We start from the raw sequence: 21,342 nt of genomic DNA on the forward strand, positions 1-21,342 counted from the left end.
GAAAGCGGGACGATCAGCGAGTTATCTTAAGTGCCTGTACACAAATGCAAGAAGCCTGGGAAACAAGCAGGGAGAACTGGAAGTCCTGGCACAGTCAAAGAACTATGATGTGATTGGAATAACAGAGACTTGGTGGGATAACTCACGTGACTGGAGTACTGTCATGGATGGATATAAACTGTGCAGGAAGGACAGGCAGGGCAGAAAAGGTGGGGGAGTTGCACTGTATGTAAGAGAGCAGTATGACTGCTCAGAGCTCCGGTATGAAACTGCAGAAAAACCTGAGAGTCTCTGGATAAAGTTGAGAAGTGTGAGCAACAAGGGTGATGTCATGGTTGGAGTCTGCTATAGACCACCAGACCAGGGGGATGAGCTGGACGAAGCTTTCATCCGGCAACTAACAGAAGTTACTAGATCACAGGCCCTGATTCTCATGGGAGACTTCAATCACACTGATATCTGCTGGGAGAGCAATACAGCAGTGTACAGACAATCCAGGAAGTTTTTGGAAAGTGTAGGGGACAATTTCCTGGGGCAAGTGCTGGAGGAACCAACTAGGGGCAGAGCTCTTCTTGACCTGCTGCTCACGAACAGGGAAGAATTAGTAGGGGAAGCAAAAGTGGATGGGAACCTGGGAGGCAGTGACCATGAGATGGTCAAGTTCAGGATCCTGACACGAGGAAGAAAGGCGAGCAGCAGAATACGGACTCTGGACTTCAGAAAAGCAGACTTTGACTCCCTTAGGGAACTGATGGGTGGGATCCCCTGAGAGAATAACATGAGGGGCAAAGGAGTCCAGGAGAGCTGGCTGTATTTTAAAGAATCCCTATTGAGGTTGCAGAAACAAGCCATCCCAATGTGTAGAAAGAATAGTAAATATGGCAGGCGACCAGCTTGGCTTAACAATGAAATCCTTGCTGATCTTAAACACAAAAAAGAAGCTTACAAGAAGTGGAAGATTGGACAAATGAGCAGGGAAGAGTATAAAAATATTGCTCAGGCATGCAGGAGTGAAATCAGGAAGGCCAAATCACACTTGGAGATGCAGCTAGCAAGAGATGTTAAGAGTAACAAGAAGGGTTTCTTCAGGTATGTTAGCAACAAGAAGAAAGTCAAGGAAAGTGTGGGCCCCTTACTGAATGAGGGAGGCAACCTAGTGACCGAGGATGTGGAAAAAGCTAATGTACTCAATGCTTTTTTTGCCTCTGTCTTCACAAACAAGATCAGCTCCCAGACTGCTGTACTGGGCAGCACAGCATGGGGAGGAGGTGACCAGCCCTCTGTGGAGAAAGAAGTTGTTTGGGACTATTTAGAAAAGCTGGATGAGCACAAATCCATGGGGCCGGATGCACTGCAGCCGAGGGTGCTAAAGGAGTTGGCGGATGTGGTTGCAGAGCCATTGGCCATTATCTTTGAAAACTCATGGCAATTGGGGGAGGTCCCGGATGACTGGAAAAAGGCTAATGTAGTGCCCATCTTTTAAAAAGGGAAGGAGGAGGATCCGGGGAACTACAGGCCAGTCAGTCTCACCTCAGTCCCTGGAAAAATCATGGAGCAGGTCCTCAAGGAATCAATTTTGAAGCACTGAGAGGAGAGGAAAGTGATCAGGAACAGTGAGCATAGATTCACCAAGGGCAAGTCATGCCTGACTAACCTAATTGCCTTCTATGAGGAGATAACTGGCTCTGTGGATGAGGGGAAAGCAGTGGACGTGTTATTCCTTGACTTTAGCAAAGCTTTTGATACGGTCTCCCACAGTATTCTTGCCAGCAAGTTAAAGAAGTATGGGCTGGATGAATGGACTATAAGGTGGATAGAAAGCTGGCTAGATCATCAGGCTCAACGGGTAGTGATCAACGGCTCCATGTCTAGTTCGCAGCCGGTATCAAGCGGAATGCCCCAAGGGTCAGTCCTGGGGCCGGTTTTGTTCAATATCTTCATTAATGATCTGGAGGATGGCGTGGACTGCACTCACAGCAAGTTTGCAGATGACACTAAACTGGGAGGAGTGGTAGATACGCTGGAGGGTAGGGATAGGATACAGAAGGACCTAGACACATTAGAGGATTGGGCCAAAAGAAATCTGATGAGGTTCAACAAGGACAAGTGCAGAGTCCTGCACTTAGGACGGAAGAATCCCATGCACTGCTACAGACTAGGGACCAAATGGCTAAGCAGCAGTTCTGCAGAAAAGGACCTAGAGGTTACAGTGGACGAGAAGCTGGATATGAGTTGACAGTGTGCCCTTGTTACCAAGAAGGCTAACGGCATTTTGGGCTGTATAAGTAGGGGCATTGCCAGCAGATCGAGGGACGTGATCATTCCCCTCTATTCAGCATTGGTGAGGCCTCATCTGGAGTACTGTGTCCAGTTTTGGGCCCCAAACTACAAGAAGGATGTGGAACAATGGGAAAGAGTCCAGTGGAGGGCAACGAAAATGATTAGCGGGCTGGAACACATGACTTATGAGGAGAGGCTAAGGGAACTGGGATTGTTTAGTCTGCAGAAGAGAAGAATGTGGGGGGATTTAATAGCTGCTTTCAACTACCTGAAAGGGGGTTCCAAAGAGGATGGATCTAGACTGTTCTCAGTGGTACCAGATGACAGAACAAGGAGTAATGATCTCAAGTTGCAGTGGGGGAGGTTTAGGTTGGATATTAGGGAAAACTTTTTCACTAGGAGGGTGGTGAAGCACTGGAATGAGTTACCTAGGGAGATGGTGGAATCTCCTTCCTTAGAGGTTTTTAAGGTCAGGCTTGACAAAGCCCTGGCTGGTATGATTTAGTTGGGAATTGGTCCTGCTTTGAGCAGGGGGTTGGACCAGATGTCCCGATTTTATAGGGACAGTCCTGATTTTTGGGTCTTTTTCTTATATAGGCCCCTGTTACCCCCCACCCCCGTCCCGATTTTTCACACTTGTTGTCTGGTCACCCTAGTTGGACTAGATGACCTCCTGAGGTCCCTTCCAACCCTGATATTCTATGATTCTATACCCAAGCACTAAATAATAAATGCAGTGAGTTGGAGCGTCTGGCCCCTGTTCCCAAGGGACAGGTGTTGATATTACTAAAGCCACTAGCAGAAGTTTCCTTGTTGCTGTTTCAGCAGAAAGGAGATTGAACTACCCTTGCCATGTCTGATTCCCTCAAGGCTAGAGAGGGACAGGGGCAGGACATCTTGGGGGAAGTTTATGCTGCAGCTAGGTGCTGGGGGCTAGCAAACTTAGAGAATCTCTAAGGCTGCCATTGCTGCAGGGGATGGAAGAAGTTAAACTCCAAACCCCAGTGCAATAATTTTTCCAAGGGAATGCAAAGGCAGGCCCAATGGAGCTGGGAGCAAAGCCACCACCAAGTTAAATGAGGGAACACTGTCTCCTCACCCCAATTAGTGCCTAATCTCCCTTTGCAGATATAGCCTTAAACCCCAAGTATGGGAATACATCAGAATATCAGCTTTTTAAAATTTCATTTTAGCTCATGGTTTTTGAGAGCAGCAACAAAATCTGCCTCCAATGCTGCACAAACCCAATGGCAAATAAAAATCACCCCATATACATTTACAATTTCATGAATTTGGTGGTGTGGGGGAACCAGGCCATGACTCATATATTTTAAATACCTGGAGATAGCAACACTCCCCCTGCCACTGATCTACGGGGGGAGGATGAAGCTGCCACCCGGTTAAAAGTGGGTGGCAGGGGTGAGACTGCATCCACTCTGCACCCACAACTGGGTGGGAGGCTGGACGGTTGCACCCCGCAGCTGTAGCTGCATACGCCCCTCTCTTGAGCAGTGCACATAGTCCCGCCCCCAGCCCCCACCGGAAGGCGGCTGCCTCTCCCTCCGCCGCGCTCTATGGTAACGGGGGGCGAGGGGGAGTACCACTAGCACGTGGCCCACCAGCACCAATAGAAAAGGAACAAACCATAGAGCGAAGATGAGTGCTGGCTAGATATTGCGGGCTCCAAGCCCGTCTCTCTGCTGCCGTCAGCTTGTTGGAGGCAGCAGAGTCCTCCCAGCCCCCCCGGGTGGGGAGTCGGGTTCAGCTGTCCGGCCCCTCTTACCTGATGCGTCCCTGACCCCCCATTTTATCGCGCTGCCATAGCGAGTGTGAGCGGAGATCGGCATTACCTCTAATAGGCCTACAGCGAAGCCTATGCTGGGTACGAGGCCGAGGGGCCGGCCGCCATCTTGGTAAAGGAGAGGGATGTGCGTGACCTGCCAGCATAAGGGTGGCCCCTCCCCCACGCACCCTTGTCCTGTCAAATCGCCACAGGAACGGCGCGTGCGTCCGCGCAGTCAGTTAAGCGCATGCGCTTTTAGGGCTCCTGAGGCGCGCAGGCGCACATTTATCCTAAATCTGCCGCTCGTGCTTGCGTCCCTTCGCGTTGTTAGTCCCCGGCTCCGCCCTTGGGGTGGGGTCTGCAAAGGCGCGCGCGACTGTAACTAGAGAGCTTGAGTAGCGAGACTCGTAGCGAGTGCGCGAGCCTGAGGGACGGTTCGAAGAGCTTGGTTCCGCAATCGCCCTGTACAGCCCAGGCTGCCAGGTGAGGGGCGCGGCGGCGGCCCCCAGTCTCCAGGGGAGGAGAACTCCAGGGCGAGGAGTCTGGGCTCCGGAGCCAAACAGGGGCGCGTTTCTTCGCCCTTCCCCCATCCCCGGCTCCCAGCTTCCGCGGGGCTGGGCCCCACGGTGTCTAGTGGTGCTGCTTCTGCGCCCTGCTTTCGGGCCGTTGCCTGGCGATGCTGGGGGGAGAATCCCCGTGGCTGGGGGCGGGCGCCGCACTCCCTAGCTGTCGGGTATCCCCGGCCCGATGTCTCTCAGGGCTCCAGAGATGCAGTGCTGGGGATCGCCGGAGGGCTCCCTCGTCCCTTCTGCGTTGATAAGGTAGCCGGCAGGCCGAGTTCGCCTTTGCTTGGCACCACCCTCTCTGGTGTGCGAGCGGGAGGAGAGATGGCTGTACGGTAGGGGCAGATGTGGGTTTTTTCCCCCCTAGCGTTTCAAAATCGAAGGTTAACGCGCTTTTCAAATACTATGCACTTAACGCCCCCCCCCACACACACACACCTCCCCCCAGCTTTGGAGAAGCCTTGTGGCTTTCTGGCCGTAGCTGTAGCTACCGAAACGTACTCCTGCGAAAGGTAGTTCGGAAGAAGAATGTGTTTCAATTACACCACTGTGAATTTTCACTGTTTGAATGGATCACTGTCTGCAAAGTTACAGTGTACAGCTTTACACACACACAAGTTTACGCATTAACAATTAAATGTAACCATTAACAGCTTAGCCTTTAAAATTTAAATTACTTTAGTTCTTATTGTATTGTGGAACTAACAGACCTGCTCAAACTCTAGCTGAAGGGGGAAGTTCAGGTCCAGTGGCAATTCTGGGCAGGTTCACAGGCTGTTAGGGGTGGAATTTACTGGGCTGTGGAAGTGAGGGTTGTGAACCGGGTGGGACTAGGACTTAGTGTCAGGGATGGCGCAAAGGAAAGAAGATAGGGAGCTACAGCTGGAGACTGATGACTATAGGGGTGGAAATTAGAGTTGTGTAGAGAGCAGGGTTAAGGAGGTAGCAAAGAGCCTTGCAGCCTAAAATGCTCATTACACCAAGTAGAAGAAGATGGAGCAACTGTAAGGTTAGAGCTTTCTATGCCATGTGTGAAATTTTTATAGACCGAATCTAAAGTGTAAGAAAAGCAAGTTACTTACCTTCATCTCCATTTGAAATGAGATCTAACAGTGGCTTTGCTATTAAATCTATCATTGTTAACCTAGTTCAAACTGTGCTCAAACCTCCTCTTTGATCATTCAAGACAAATGTATACTGTCTTCCATAGGGTTTTAGAACAGCTGTAAGGGAAGATCTAGGATGCTCTCAAATTGGAAACTGCTTATGAATTCATGTGTTGCTGCATGCATGAGAGAACTTAATCACAGTATTAAAACATCTTTCATGCAGTATTCCCTGTTGTGAAAGATTTCTATGTTGTTTGCCTACAGCAGTGGCTCTCAACCTTTCCAGACTACTGTACCCCTTTCAGAAGTCTGATATGTCTTGCGTACCCCTGAGTGTCTTCTCACTTAAAAACTACTTGCTTATAAAATCAGACATAAAAAAAAGTGTCTCCGCACACTATTACTGAAAAATTGTTTACTTTCTCATATTTACCATACGATTATAAAATAAATCAATTGGAATATAAATATTGTACTTATATTTCAGTGTATAGTATATAGAACAGTATAAACAAATCATTGTAGGAAATTTTAGTTTGTACTGACTTCACTAGTGCTTTTTATGTAGTCTGTTGTAAAACTAAGCAAACATCTAGATGAGTTGATGTACTCCTTGGAAGATCTCTGCGTACTCCCAGGGGTACGCGTACCCCTGGTTGAGAACCACTGGCCAACAGGAAGCCTAAGTGGATAGATGGTTACACCAGAGAAGCATCGATTGGACCAGACAGTACAGTGTGTCTGATACAAAATAGTGTGATCTTATAACTATAACAGAAAATTCAAGGTGCTTTTGTTTCAAATCCCACCTCTGACATGGACTTGCAGTGTGATCCTGGGCGAATTACACAGTCCTCTTTCTGCCTCAGTTTCCTCCTCTGTACAGTGGAGGTAATGAAACCACTCACAAGGGTGTTGAGATTTGATCAGTTAATACTTGAAGTTCTTGAAGATCCGTATGGAAGGTAATTAATTGTCATAAGTAATTCAGTACCCTTGGACCTACTTGTACAGTATTTAAAGAGAAAGTTACTACTAGGGAGAGGTCTTTTAATTTACCTTTTGTGCAGTTGATATAATGGTAATTCTCCACATTTTTTGTTTAGATTTATAAAATAAGCACCTGTTTGCAATCTAAATTTCACAATGAATATCTCCAGGACTCTTTATCTTTAGCAATAAATATACAAATATGCATCAGCAAACATAAATACCCCATTCCACCAACCAGCCATAATAAAATTCCTCCAACCCACAGCCTGCCCTCCCAAACTGCACGGGTGGAAAGATGGACCTTTCAGTGTGCCTGGAAAGCCAATATGGTCCCTGGACCAACAGGGAAAAGATTTTCTAAAGTTGAGAACACCCTGCTAGTAACTCCCTCTCTCTTACTGAGAGTTTGTCAGTTGAGCACTGCCTCTGATCCTAGCTGCAGCAGTGTAGCTTGAGGAGTAGAAGTCTCTTGACTAACATCTCAAACAATATAGGACTTTAAACCAGCTCCTTGAATTCCACTTGGAAACTGATCGTTGACCATTGATCATTGACCATAGATTGCGAAGCACTGGTGTTATGTAATTCTAGCATGGAACTCCACCTAATAAACACAGTCATATTTTGCACTAGCTTTTGTTTCTTAGGCTTTGTCTACCCTGCACTTTCACTGTTAAAACTTTTGTTGCTCAGGGGTGTGGAAACCCTCCATCCCTCCTGAACAACAGAAGTTTTAATGACAAAAAGTGCCGGTGTGCACCATAGGCGGACGGTGACCTGGCCGTTGTGGAAGCCTAGACCTCGGCCCCTCCCCTTGGGCCTGAGGCTCCGCCCCTCACCCTCCCCGTCTGCACCTCCACTGCGGCCCCCAGCCCCAGTGTGCTGGGTGGCACAGCAACAGCGCCCCCAGCCCTGGTGCGCCGCGGCAGCAGCGGCCCCCAGCCCCGGGGCAACACAGCAGCCAGGGCAGAGGGCTGGGGGGAACTGCAGGAGGGGACCTGGCCTGGAGGCAGAGTGTGGGCTAGGCTGTTTGGGGAGGCACAGCTTCCCACAGCCTACGATTTCCATTGCACGTGGTGTGGACAGCGCTTCATCTGCGGGAGCCACTCTCCTGTTGATTAAGATACCACCCCTCGTTGTGTTTTATTTTATCGTCGGGCGAGCTCTCTCTTCCAGCGACAAATAGCGACTACGCTGTGTGCCTTACAACGGCACAGCTGTGGCGGCACAGCCGCGCCGTTATAAGGTGCGCGGTGTAGACCTACACTAAGCCCCTCAGGCTATTTCATTCACACATGCGCACACACACACAATGTGTAACAGTAATTCAGTCCTGAAGGCAGAGCTAACTGTGGCAGGTAAATTTGCACTCTTCTTGCTAGGCAGATAGCAAATTTGGATACATCTGCTTCCTGAAATCCCTGGTAATTACCAAAATAGAATATTTGCTAAGGAGTTGTAGTTGACACCTCTTGTTCTTGTGAAAATTACTATTGAACGTTTAGTAACCACAAGGGGTCAAGGCCTCTGGTTTTTATCTTGGTTAAGATGATATATTGTAGGCAGTCAGTAGTTCTCTACCTGTATAGCTGTTATTATGATGTACATTATGGAAGAGATGAGTTTTGAGGGACTTGAAGGAGGATTAGGTGGTGGTTTACGTTTTTTCTTTTTTTTTTCTTTTTCTTTTTCTTTTAAAGAGTGGCATAGGGGAAGGAATGCAAGTGGTTGGAGAACAAGCAGAGAATTGGGTGACCAAGGTTGGCATCAGTGATAGTGAAGGTGGGAGTCAGCCTGGTAGGGTGGGACTATAAATTATGCAGACCTTTCCTGAGTAAGGACAAGAAGTTAGTTTTTGGTGTGGTGGATAAAGGGGAGCTAAAGAAGAAACTGGGGGCAGAGCTGTGAGGCAAAAAGATTATTTTAGCAGCATTTTAAATGGTAGAATTAGGTTGTAGACATTGCGATTAGAGAGGTGGAAGTAATAGTTTCTCTAATTTTTCTACCCGGCACATTTCAAAGTTGTTGAATCTCTTCCTTTAATGATTATTTACAGGATACTTAGAAGTGTGGGGGAGGAGAGAAAGCTGTATGCTTTTTGTTTGAATTCTGAAAAGACAATTTCCTGTAAATTCTAATTTGGGCATGTATTTTTATTAATAGTTTCTTTTAGAGAAACAAGGTAGGTGAGGTAATATCTTTTACTAGTCTAACTTCTGTTGGTGTACGATAAAAGCTTTTGAGCTACACAGAACTCTTCTTTAGGTTTTGCTTCAGTTGGTTTTTGTAAAAGGTGTAGACTTTACAATTTTTCCAGATTTAAAAGCTTTTTTTTTTTTTTTTTTTTTTTCCATTTCATATAGTTTGAGTGGAATTTTCAGAAGCACGCACTGTTGGCTTAACTTTTCCTCCAATGAAGTAAATAGAATTGGAGTTAGGCATTCAGTGTTGGTCTTTGAATATGGAGTGAGATTTTAATAACAAAGGTAAAGATAAAAATATTGGTATTTGGCAGGAAATCATTTGGGGTGGTTCAGAAGCTGGGTGATACATACAAGTAGTTTAGAACGTTCTCTGTCTTGTTCACTGTCAAGACAATTGAAATTTGATTGCACAGTGGTGGTTGTAGTAGGTGTTTGGTCTTCATATTATCCTGTTTGTAATAAACTAAAAAACATTTTGTTCACAGAGTGGCTGACCTTCCATAAGGATGGCCAAGGTAAGAACAGCATTTGTATCTTCATTAATTACAAGATAAAAGCATAGTTTTTTATTAAGGTTTTTAGTTAGTGCAACCTTTCCTTCATGTGCAACGAATATAAAGTTTTAGAGTGAGGTCCACAGTCAAGTGTATGGAATATTTCAAATTTAGAAATGAATGAAAATAAACTTTGAACCATTTGGTAACAGGTGAAATTATGCAAAACACTGTATTTATGCAAGTTGTTTCCCTGTGGAGGTTATAAAGGGAAACCATGTAGTTTTTTTCCACTGAAGTAATGTCCCTCACTTGAGCAAACCCTTCACCCCAATTGTACTGTTTTGTATTTGAACTTCTCTTCTGCCACTGTGTGCCTAGTTTTGCAGTCAGCAACATTCAGGAAAAGGATGAGCACCAGTTTAGTTGGCTTTTGCCCCTAAAGCAAGGTGGGCGATTGACAGATCCTTTAAGCAAGATTATAAAAGCAACAATAGAGAATTTAAACCAAAAGATCATATTAATGTAACAATCACCATATAAGATTCAGATAATTTCTTGTTCCACACATTTTATGTCACAAGTAGAAATCAGAATGGCCCATATTAATCTATTGGCAATGACATAAATAGTGTAAAGTATATGAGTAATATGTTTGGAGAGGGTAACCAATATGTCTGAAAACTTTTTCTGCTATTCTTTAATGTTGGATGTGTTTATACATTTGTAAATTGAAAATGAAAGTTGAGTCCTTTCCAGAGCACCCTCTAGTTTTCCTTCTGATTTTAATGAACTGATCACAGATTAATTTGGGCTAGAAGGACACCTGTATTAAGTCAATTCCCTTGCTTTATTATAAGATCTCTAATATACTACCTCAAATAGATTATCATCAGGCCACGGGTAGTTTTTAATTTTTTTTAGTTGTATGTGTCAGAACTGACTAGAAATGTAGAGTTGCAATTTGACTTAGCATGTGTATAAGTCCCATCCACACAACCACTTTTAAAATGGTGTTAAACACCACACATTTTAAAAAGTAGTTAGCATGATTGTTACAGAAATCATAGTCTGCTGAGGATAATCTTGAATATAATTTACTGTAATTCCTGGAAGGATAGTTGGAATAAACTACACTAGTTGTGAAAACTTTCACTTAGCACAGTTAATCTATTCTGTGTTGTAAAATTGTCTTCAAAATTGTTTAACCATTATGGTAGCATGAACATAGCTGTAGTGCGTTTCTGCACATTATGTAGTAGTATTAGTGAGAGAAACACATCCCATGAATTTTCAGTTTCATTTAAACTCTTGGAGGAAAAACTTGCCATTTATTTTAATCTGGAAATGAAATAGATATAATAAAGTTGTTGCTATCTAATTTGTCAGTGAAAACTTTGATATGTAAGTGTTTTTTAGGTTTACATTGTGGAAGAGCAGCCAGTCATTTATGTATCTACATTTATAAAAATATAGTATACAAAAGGATTCCTATATTTTACTGCAGGCACCTTTGACAGTTAGTTAGAAAAACAATGCAAATAAAATCAGCAGTGAAGTCACAACCAAAAACAAATCATGAATCCCTTCCATTCCCTAAAGCCTGAGTGGAAAAAGCAGGCCTTGCAATGTGTGATGCAGACCAACAGGTTTGGGTTCTTTCAGACCAAAGGTTGGGGAGTACATTCCAAAGCTGAGGGCCTTTTACAGAGAACACTCCTGCCAGCTCCCTCTATTTTAAATCAAGGTGACTCAAACTTGAGTGCCTCTTCTGTAGAGAACAGTGTGAGCAACAAAGACTGAAGACTTCAAAGATTTTCCAGCTCTGTCTCTAATTTGTAATTACAAGCTTCAGAACTGTCCTCAGTTATTTCAACCTATAGCATATATAATCTTCTGATTATTTTATTTAGCAACCGCCTGCCCAATTTACCAATCCAGAAACTCCTGGCTATGTTGGATTTGCAAACCTTCCCAACCAGGTTCATCGGAAGTCTGTGAAAAAGGGCTTTGAGTTCACTCTCATGGTGGTTGGTAAGAGAATATATTTTATAGTCTCTTGTAATTAGAATTTAGAAAACGGGGGATTAGACTGAATGCAATGTAACTTCTCATATGAAGGAAGTCTTCATATCCTTTATATAACATCCAGCAGTTCTGTCCTGTATAGTTGTGTAGTTTGAAGTATACTTTAATTTAATTATCATCTTTAATGTGTTAATGAGCTAGCTGTTCCACATAAGTAGTAATACATCCAAACATTAATGTGTATGTGGTAGCTAATGCTGTAGATAAGATTGAGAAGGTCTTCTCACACCTTTTGTACTCATTACTTCCTCCTGTTTTGTCCTTTGGGACTTAAGCTTTCTGTGCTTAAGTGGATTTAAAAAAATTTTTGAGAAAAGTCTTATTTGCTGTTTTTTGAGTTGGGAAAACATTTTTTTCACATACACCTCTACCTCGATATAACGCTGTCCTCGGGAGTAAAAAAATCTTACCACGTTATAGGTGAACCCCGTTCTATCGAACTTGCTTTGATCCGCCTGAGTGCGCAGCCCCCCCTCCCCCCCGAGCACTGCTTTACCACGTTATATCAGAATTTGTGTTATATCGGGTCGTGTTATATTGGGGGTAGAGGTGTATCCCTATTTGAACCATTTATTGTGCTCAGATAATGCAAAAATGGGTGGAGTATGAAACTCAGCATGTGGCCAGTCAGTGAGTAGTAGTGACTACACCAATTTTCTTCAAGCATAGTGAGTTCAAGTTTTAAATGTTTAAAATTCCATCTTTGCACATTTAGTTTTCCATTATTTGTTGTAATTGTATTGTGCATGCCCAGCAGTGTATGGGAGCTGATACAATTTCACTTGGAAAAAATGTCTGTAGGCATAAAATGATTAACTGTAAAATTTATTATTTTTTTTAAAGTACATTTAAATGGGAACTTGACAGGCCATTAAATTGAGATAGATCACTTTAGTGGTACAAGCAGAAGAGGTCAAAAGAAACCCTAGAAACCCTTTCATACCAAACTGACCACCTCATGTGGCTGTGCAATTCAGCAGTCCTCAGACTGTCTCTTCACTCCCCACCAGGCTCCCAAGTCAAGGTTAACTCAGACACATTACGCTTATGTATCCCTGTTACTGTGGAAACCATAACTTCTGAATTTCCAGATTTTGAGCATACTAGTTCTCAACCATAAAATATGTTTTTACTGAAAAGTGACATTTCAGGATTCTATCCATCTATTCCAGACTACCAGTAAAATTGTGGTAAAAAACCTACCAGCCCAACAGCCTAATCCCAGATCTGAAAACAAAGCTGGGTTACATCTTTCACACATAGTTACTAGTAATAAAAACTCCCTTTTGTTAATTTCGTCTGCAGGAGTTGGCTTGTGAGTCATGCAACTATTTGATGGTAGAACCATTAGTGGTTGTTTATGTACCACCTGAGATGTAATCATTCTAGAGCTCAAGACTTATAAAAGACCTTCTTCTCGAACCCATAATTATTTCCTTGTTTTCTACCAGCAGAGCATCCACAGCATTACTTCTGTCCTGTTTTTGTAGCTTACAGTTGAATGCTAGGCAAGCTTTGCTTTTCACATTTTATTAGAATAATTCATGAGAGCCTGCTTGCATTACCAAGGGTGAGAATTTAAAAAAACTTTAAATCAGTTATACTGTCTATTGAAAGTCTGTTCCTTGCTAGTTAGGGTTTTCATCAGCTCTGTTGGCTTTGTTTTGGATAAAATCTTTACAGGATACATTTAAACAGCTTTTATATAAAATGTCAGTTTACTTTCTAAAACTTTATCTGCTAAGAAACCATCTAATTCTCAAATTATGGTTTTATTTTTAACTTTTTTGAAGTCTACTATTAACTGTTTAAATTTTTTGGATTACTGAAGAGAACTATAAACACATTTTCTCTGCTGCAGCTAAACTTAATTCCCAGAACTCTGTAACATCAGCTGAAAATACAACTATGTAAAATGGCTTTGGCATAGAGTCATGTATAAATTATTAAACAAAACAACCCAGTGTCTGCTCCATTCAAAAACAAATTCATGTATGCCAAATGGAAAAAAGACAACATTAGAAGTAGAGGAGAAAACACTTATTTGAAAGTTTCTGTGTGGTATAGCATTGCTAACTGTGTTACCTATCTGCCAATAGTTTTAAGGTATAAATAAAGATATTTGAGGAGAAAAATTAGAGAAATCAACAAAACTTCATTGAAATGCATTGTATTAGGAGAGTTTGGATGATACTTTGCGAAACTACAGGGGCAGTAGATGAGTTAAAAAGAAATTACCATATATACTCGTTCATTAGCCCGTTCATTTATAAACCGACCCTTCCAAGATGGTTAGGTAAAAATAGCAAAAACTGTGTGACCCTTTCATAAGCCGACCCTATATTTCAGGGGTTGGCAAACTTTGACTCCCAGCCCGTCAGGTTAAGCCGCTTCCCGCAGCTCCCATTGGCTGGGAACGGCAAACCGCGGACACTGGGAGCTGAGGGGCTCCGTGCCTTCAGACGCTCCAAGTAAACAAAACATCCCAACCTGCCAGTGGCTTACCCTGACGGGCCGGGAGCTATATTTTAAAAGCTGGCATCACAAGAAACACTCAAAAGTTTTGCTAGAATTATTTTAATGCAATCTAACAAAAAACCTCCTGTTATAATAACCTAACAAATATGTATTCACCTTCAAAATTACAGTCAATATTTATAATCAGTAAATGAATATTTAAAACAAGTAACTTAGAACAATACGAGACTTTAAAAAGTCTTAAAATCCTTCGAAGTCTGAATCAGTCTCCGATTCACCAAACAGTTCATTAAACTCGGCTTCAGTCACAGCTGCACCTGCATTGTAGATGTTGGCAGTGTTGTCTTCAGACTCAGATTCCTTCTCATCATCAGCCTCTGTTGTCATCATCAAATATGGCATCATCTTCTGACCCGTCGAGTGCATTGCTGATACAGCATTTCCTAAATGATTTTTCTACCATTTCCAAGGGAATGGACACCCACGCGTCCTTGATCCACTGGGCGACCAGATTGATTTCGGGCTTCATAAGATTCCCGCCTTTTGTCAACTTCACCATGCCTGAGCACATCCATTCAGACCACATTTTGCGTAGCCTGTCTTTAAAGGGTTTGTTCAGGCAGACATCAAGCGGTTGTAGAACTGAAGTTAAGCCTCCAGGTATTACACCAAAGTAGTTTTCATATTTTTGGCCACATTTTTCATCTCATCCGTCTTGTGTGCCCTGAACATGTCCCAAACGAGCATAGCAGGTTTCTTGAATAGTGTTCCTGGTCTCTTATTCCACACTTTTTCCAGCCAATCAATAGTCCCACTTTCATCCATCCATCCCTTTTCGTGTGCACATACGTTGACACCAGCAGGAAATTTCATGTTTTTAGGCAAGAGTTTTCTTTTAAAAATAACAGGAGGGAGCTTTGATCCATTTGCCAAACATGATAAAACCTCCGTAAAATGGATTTTTTTCATGGCTTTAATTAAAACTGTTTTTTCACCAACACTGGTTACTGTTCTGTTGCTCGGGAGATCGAATGTCATTGGTGTTTCATCCATATTTCCTATTTGTGACAATTCAAATGCATATTCCTTTTGATATTTCATAATAAACCTTTGGAAAGATTAGATTTTTTTCTTCCAGATCTCTAGGCAGCTTTTGCACTATCTTTGTTCGCTGACGAAGACAGAGACCATGACGGTTCATGAAGCGAGTACACCAACCAACCCGCTGATGTGACAAACATTGACGGCTTTACTGACTTGTATTTGTCATCTTTCGACATTTGCAGAGCACGCAGACGAATTCCAGTTCTAGTGACAATGTACCCATTTTGTCGACATTCAACAGCAGCCCAATTATTGAGATCTTTCTCTAGCTCAGGAAATGAAGCGCACCTCATTGGACATTTTTTCTTGCTTCTTGGCATGTCTTTTAGTGTGTTATTTTTTCGCCAGTCTCTTACTTGCTTCTCATTGATACAGAATTCACAAGCAGCGGTGCAATTATTGTTTGAATCTGCATATTCAACAACTTTAAGTTTGAACGCTGCATGATAAGACCTTTCTCTTTTGATTTCACCGTTGTTCATTTTAAATACTAGTATGAAAATAGATTATTATTATTGTAGTTATAGATTTTGTAGGACTTTATATAGGAATGCCACCTGCTTTTTCACTGTCAAATTATTATTGTTCACTGTTTATTTCAAAGCAGTCCTGGAGATTGGCATGTCTGTAGGGATAACAGGCTATTTCAATTTTATTAGAGATTCCTTCGATTCTGCACGTTATATTTTCATATTGGCTCGAGACTTATGAGGTCCATTGGTAGAAATGCATGAAGAGATCAAATTACACAGTAGCGGACTGACACCAGTGCTATAGTACTATCATTCATTGTATTTTTCTGATTGGCTTGTAAGGCATAGCATTTTGTGAAATGCACAGGTCAAATGTCATGCAGATCTGCGGCACTGCTCTTTTAGTATTCCTTTCAAGCCAATCTAGTCCACTAAACAAAGGCTTTGCAACTTTAAAAGGCTGCAGTATTGACATCAATAAATGGGTCAGCAAACTTTGGCTCCCGGCCTGTCAGGGTAAGCCACTGGCGGGACGTTTTGTTTACTTGGAGCATCTGCAGGCATGGAGCCCCTCAGCTCCCTGTGGCCACGGTTTGCCGTTCCCAGCCAATGGGAGCTGCAGGAAGTGGCACTTCCCACAGCTCCCATTGGCTGGGAACAGCGAACCGCGGCCAACCTCAGGGAGCTGAGGGGGGCTCCATGCCTGCAGACGCTCCAGGTAAACAAAACTACAATGTATTAGATATTCAATTCAATGATTCCATAGAGTTTAAAATCATCAAATTTTGGTGTAGACCTGTTTATAAGCTGACCCCCACTCTTCGATGCGTCTTTTTTTCACCAAAAATATTCGGCTTATGAACGAGTATATATGGTACTCAAAATTCTGATTATTTCAGCAATTTGGCCTGAATGTGGCTTTCTTCTGTTCAGATATGTATAGGTAAACAAGGATAGTCATTTAACTTTTTCTTCTGTTGTGGATCATATTGAATGTCTTTATTATTTTGACCTATAATCTTATTTTTTAAAGTCAAATTCCTTCATTTTCAGGAAACTGGGATGGGATAAATTTTCTTAAAAGCTGTGTATGCTGATATGGTTCTGAACCTAATTCTCCCTATTTCAATGACAGCTTCCATTATTGCTTGTCCAAATTATCCAGGTGTAGACAAATTGGCTGATTCATGAAAATGCAAGCTGACATTTATATTGTCATGGCTGCTTGGCCATGTTAAACCAAAAGGAAGCTTGTGTTAATTGACCAATTTAAGGTTTCCAACACTAAACTACGGCCTTGTCTAGGCTTGGGATTAGCCCCAAATTCATTAATTGGTGGTCAGTAGCCAATGTAGCTGCACTTACTCAAACTTTTAAAGTAGATAAGGAAAACTGTGGTTTGTTTTAGTGTGGAGCCTAGCCCAGTTTCAAGCAGTGGTAAACTCCATCAATAAAAATCATGGCTTTCCTGTTGCAGTGAAACTGTTCAGCCAGCAAGCTCCATTCCTGAATCAGTTGACTATAGGAACTGATTGTAATTTTTCAGTTTGAAAAATGGCCATTCTTCTAAAACATTTGACCAACTATTTAGCTGGTTGGGTTTTTAATTTTGTTATAGTTTTTAATTTTCATTTTGGTCTTCTTATTCAGTCATCACATCTGTGTTTGATCAGTGTCATTGGTCATATAGCCCGGGGGATTGACTGGCCCATCTTTCACTCATTTTTCATTTTTATTTATTGATTGATCAGTTCTGTTGACCAGTTTAATGAAGAACAGGTTCTTTGACAAATCAGTCGGATACATTGTCAAAGATCCTCCCCACCACTTCCCCCTTTGAAACAGTTTGGCTACATCAGAAGCTGAGCAGTTTGATAGAGGTCTGGGTCTTCATCAAAGCAAATGGCTATAGTGTCAAAGATCTTGGTCTTCAAATATGTAGCCATTCCTTTGTTGAAGATCTTTTTTTCTGATGCAACATAAATGCTCTGAACTAGCAAACCTATTAATCACACATTGTGTTAGCCTTCAATTACAGGAAACATTACTCAGTGCATATGCCAAAAGGTAGTGTTGTACGCCTCTCTGTAACAGTTTGAAAAGGCTTCTGCATACCATATCAGACAACATAAGTAGCAGGTATAATTGCATTCTCCATTGGCTAATCATGGCACAAAGATTCGATCGTGACGAATACCAGTAACTTTTTCTGGTCAGTGACACTTATTACATAATCCCAGATGTAAGAGTTTGGAGTACTATATACAAAATTTTCACTACAACTTTTAGCTTAAAAGCTACAGGAGACTGAAAAATCATAAGACTCAGACTATGAACTTAAGGTCAGTTAAAAATTAGAGCTCTAACAGATTTACATGTAAATCTTCAAATATCAAGCTTTACTTAGAGCTTATGTGCTAAAAATTTGGAATATATAAAATGAACTCCTGCTTTAAGTGCGTAATAGCGGCTTGACTATGTCATTAACACTCCATGTCAGTTTAATCCACTATTTGAAAGACTTGGTTACATTTAAGGGAAGAAAAATATCTATAATCAGATGTTGTATATCAGTTCTGAAATGTTAATTATTTAGAACATATTTATGATCAGCATATTTTCAAAATGAATCATAGGTGAATCTGGATTGGGAAAATCTACACTAATAAACAGCCTGTTCTTGACAGATCTCTACCCAGAAAGGATAATCCCAGGAGCAGCCGGTAAACATTTTTATTTCCTAATGTCTTTTCAGTGTGAATGAACATAACATAAGAACAGCCCTATACTGGGTCAGACCAAAGGTCCATCTAGCCTAGTATCCTGTTTTCCAACAGTGGCCAATGACAGGTGTCCCAGAGGTAATCATCAAGTGATCCATTCCCTATCGCCCATTCCCAGCTTCTGGCAAACAGAGGCTAGGGACACCATCCCTGCCCATTCTGGCTCATAGCCATTGATGGACCTATCCTCCATGAATTTATCTAGTTCTTTTTTTGAACCCTGTTATAGTCTTGGCCTTCACAATATCCTCTGGCAGAGTTCCACAGCGTGACTGTGTGTTGTGTGAAGAAATACTTCCTTTTGTTTGTTTTAAACCTGCTACCTATTTTCATTTGGTGACCCCTAGTTCTTGTGTTCTGAGAAGGAGTAAATAACACTTCCTTATTTACTTTCCACACCAGTCATGATTTTATAGACCTCAATCATATCCCCTCTTAGTCGTCTCTTTTCCAAATATGGTTGAATATTTCTGCTGTTGTAGCTGTGATAGGAATTTGTGACTGGAATACTCCAAACAGTATTCAAACTGTCTTGGCAGGAGAGCCCCAGTTGCTGCTTATTCACATTATGAGTGCTAGGGAGGCAGTACGCTTCACCCCAGGGAACGTGAGCCCCTTGCATCTGTTAATGAGCCCATATGGTCAAGTGAGGAATGATGCTGAATGGTGCCAAAGAGTCTGGCCAGTTCTCTTTGGAAAAAATGTCACCATGGCACAGGAAGAAGGGAGGACAGAAGTCTTGTTGAAAATAAAGTCAACTTGAACAAAGATGCAGAAAATTCTCATAAAACCTCCCTTGGAGAAATTCTAAGTATGGGCATCACTTGGCCTCTTGCCTTGATAGACATACTACTAATTTTATTTATTTTTTTCTGCACATGCTTCCACTGGGTATGCAGACTTTATCTGTCCTATATTCTTATTTGTCATAGACCTGCCACATTTCTGCCAAAGGAATTTGAAGCTATTAATGGATATTTTTTGTTTCCCTCTTCTGGGAATCTTGGTCCTATTTGCATTGCTGTTCCACTGCTTTCTTGTTGAGTGACTCATTTTCATTAGCTCAGCATGTCATATGGCATGTCTGTCACTTTCTTCCAACAATGGAAAAGGACCTTCCCTATAAAAATAAAAGTACTCCTAAAGCTACTGTGTCTGTTTCTTGTTCTATCTAAACTCATCCCCAGCCTCTCCTGCCTGGCTTTCTGCTACAGATTTAAAGAAACAGTATACATCCTCAGATGTCTTGAGAAAACACATCTATGGAAAATGTTGTCTGCTTCTGATGTCATGTGACCCCAAGAATAAGGTTATTAGTAGACTAAAGCCTCTTAAATAGTTCCACTTGCTGGTTATTCTTGATCTAGCCTCAGAATTAACTGTTTATGAGATTTCTTTTTAAGATCAAATTTGCTGTTTTATAGAAAAAATTGAAAGGACTGTGCAGATCGAAGCTTCAACAGTTGAAATCGAGGAAAGGGGTGTTAAGCTCCGTTTGACAGTTGTAGATACACCAGGATATGGTGATGCCATCAATTGTCGGGACTGGTATGTATGTAAAGGGTTTATTGACCTATAGAAAAGAGGATTTAAGTTTCTCTTTGGATTCTTTAAAGTTCATTCTCATATTCTTTTCTTGGAACTAAATCGCTGAAGTACAGGTACATTGCGCACATAGCATAATCACAGAAATGTAGGGCTGGAAGAGACCTTTGGAGGTCATCCAAGCCCATCCCCCTGTGTTGGGGCAGGACCAAGTATACCTAGACTATCTCTGACAAGTGTTTGTCTAACTTAAAAACCTCCGTTGTTGGGGATTCCACAATTTTCCCTGGGTAACCGATTCCAGTACTTAACTATATTTAGTGTTAAAGTTTTCCTTAATATCTAATCTAAATCTCCCGTGCTTCAGGTTAAGCCCATTACTACTTGTCCTAGCTTCAGTGAACATGGACAGCAATTGATCCGTGTCCTTTTTATAACACCCCTTAATATATTTGAAGATTATCAGCTCCCCCTTGTTTTTTCCCCCCCCAGCCTCCCCTCCAAGGCTAAACCTGCCCAGGTTTTTAACCTTTCCTCCTAGGTTTTCTAAACCTTTTCATTTTTGTTGCTCTCCTCTGCTCTCTCTCCAATTTGTCCATATCTGCCTTAAAGTGTGATGCCCAGAACTGAACACAGTACTCCAACTGAGGCCTCACCAGTGCCGAGTAGAATAGGACAATTACCTCCCGTGTCTGACATACTGCATTCCTGTTAACACGCACCCCTGAATAGTAGCGCTTTTTTGCAACTGCGTCACCTTGTTGGCTTATATGCAATTTGTGATCCACTCTCACCCCCATATTATTTTCAACAGAACTATTGTCTAGTTGGTTATTCCCTGTTTTGTATTTGTGTATTTGATTTTTCCTTTAAGTATAGTACTTTGCACTTGTCTTTATTGAATTTTAACTTGTTGATTTCAGACCAGTTCTCCAGTTTGTCACGGTTGTTCTGAATTCTAATCCTGTCCTCCAAAGGGTTTGTACCCCTCCCAGCTTGGTGTCATCTGCAAATTTTAAAAGCATGCTCTCCATTCCATTACCCAAGTCATTAATGAAAATATTGAATAGTACTGGACCTGGGGGTGACCCCTACAGGACCCCACTAGATACATCCTCCCAGTTTGGCAATGAATCGTTGGTACTGAGAGTGTTTTTTCAACCAGTTGTGCACCCCTTCCCTTTAGTAGTTCTATCTAAACCACATGGCAGTTAACATACCAGTAATGGCACTTTTAGGTACTATATTACAACATAAAACGCAGTTTGTTGTAACATACAATAACTGAATTATAGAAGTATTTATCTTTTTATTAATTTATGTATTTGAAGTGTTGAATCTGAAACGTGACTTCAGAAAGACAGGCTTGCTTTATTGCTTTGAAAGGGTCTCATTTAGGGGTGGGTTTTTAAAAATCCTTCTTTTTACAAATTGATTGTGTATGT

The 21,342-nt window shown here is 42.0% G+C and overlaps 2 protein-coding genes across 2 annotated transcripts in view; one reads left to right on the forward strand and one right to left on the reverse strand.

The window, feature by feature from the left end:
- Nucleotides 1-4,214, reverse strand: part of HDLBP (high density lipoprotein binding protein) — an 84,931-nt gene extending 80,717 nt beyond the window's left edge. The window contains exon 1 of the mRNA XM_065410232.1: nt 4,131-4,214. The gene's annotated coding sequence lies outside the window, so the exon portion shown is untranslated. The remainder of the gene's footprint in view (nt 1-4,130) is intronic.
- Nucleotides 4,215-4,443: 229 nt separating this feature from the next.
- The window catches only part of SEPTIN2 (septin 2), a 48,032-nt gene continuing 31,133 nt past the window's right edge, over nt 4,444-21,342 (forward strand). The window contains exons 1-5 of the mRNA XM_065411253.1: nt 4,444-4,546; nt 9,418-9,447; nt 11,340-11,460; nt 18,206-18,292; nt 19,777-19,900. Coding sequence (XP_065267325.1) covers nt 9,439-9,447; nt 11,340-11,460; nt 18,206-18,292; nt 19,777-19,900 — 341 coding nt within the window. The 5' untranslated portion in view covers nt 4,444-4,546; nt 9,418-9,438. The remainder of the gene's footprint in view (nt 4,547-9,417; nt 9,448-11,339; nt 11,461-18,205; nt 18,293-19,776; nt 19,901-21,342) is intronic.

Source organism: Emys orbicularis, chromosome 9 (genome assembly GCF_028017835.1).
Source record: "Emys orbicularis isolate rEmyOrb1 chromosome 9, rEmyOrb1.hap1, whole genome shotgun sequence".
NCBI lineage: Eukaryota > Metazoa > Chordata > Testudines > Emydidae > Emys > Emys orbicularis.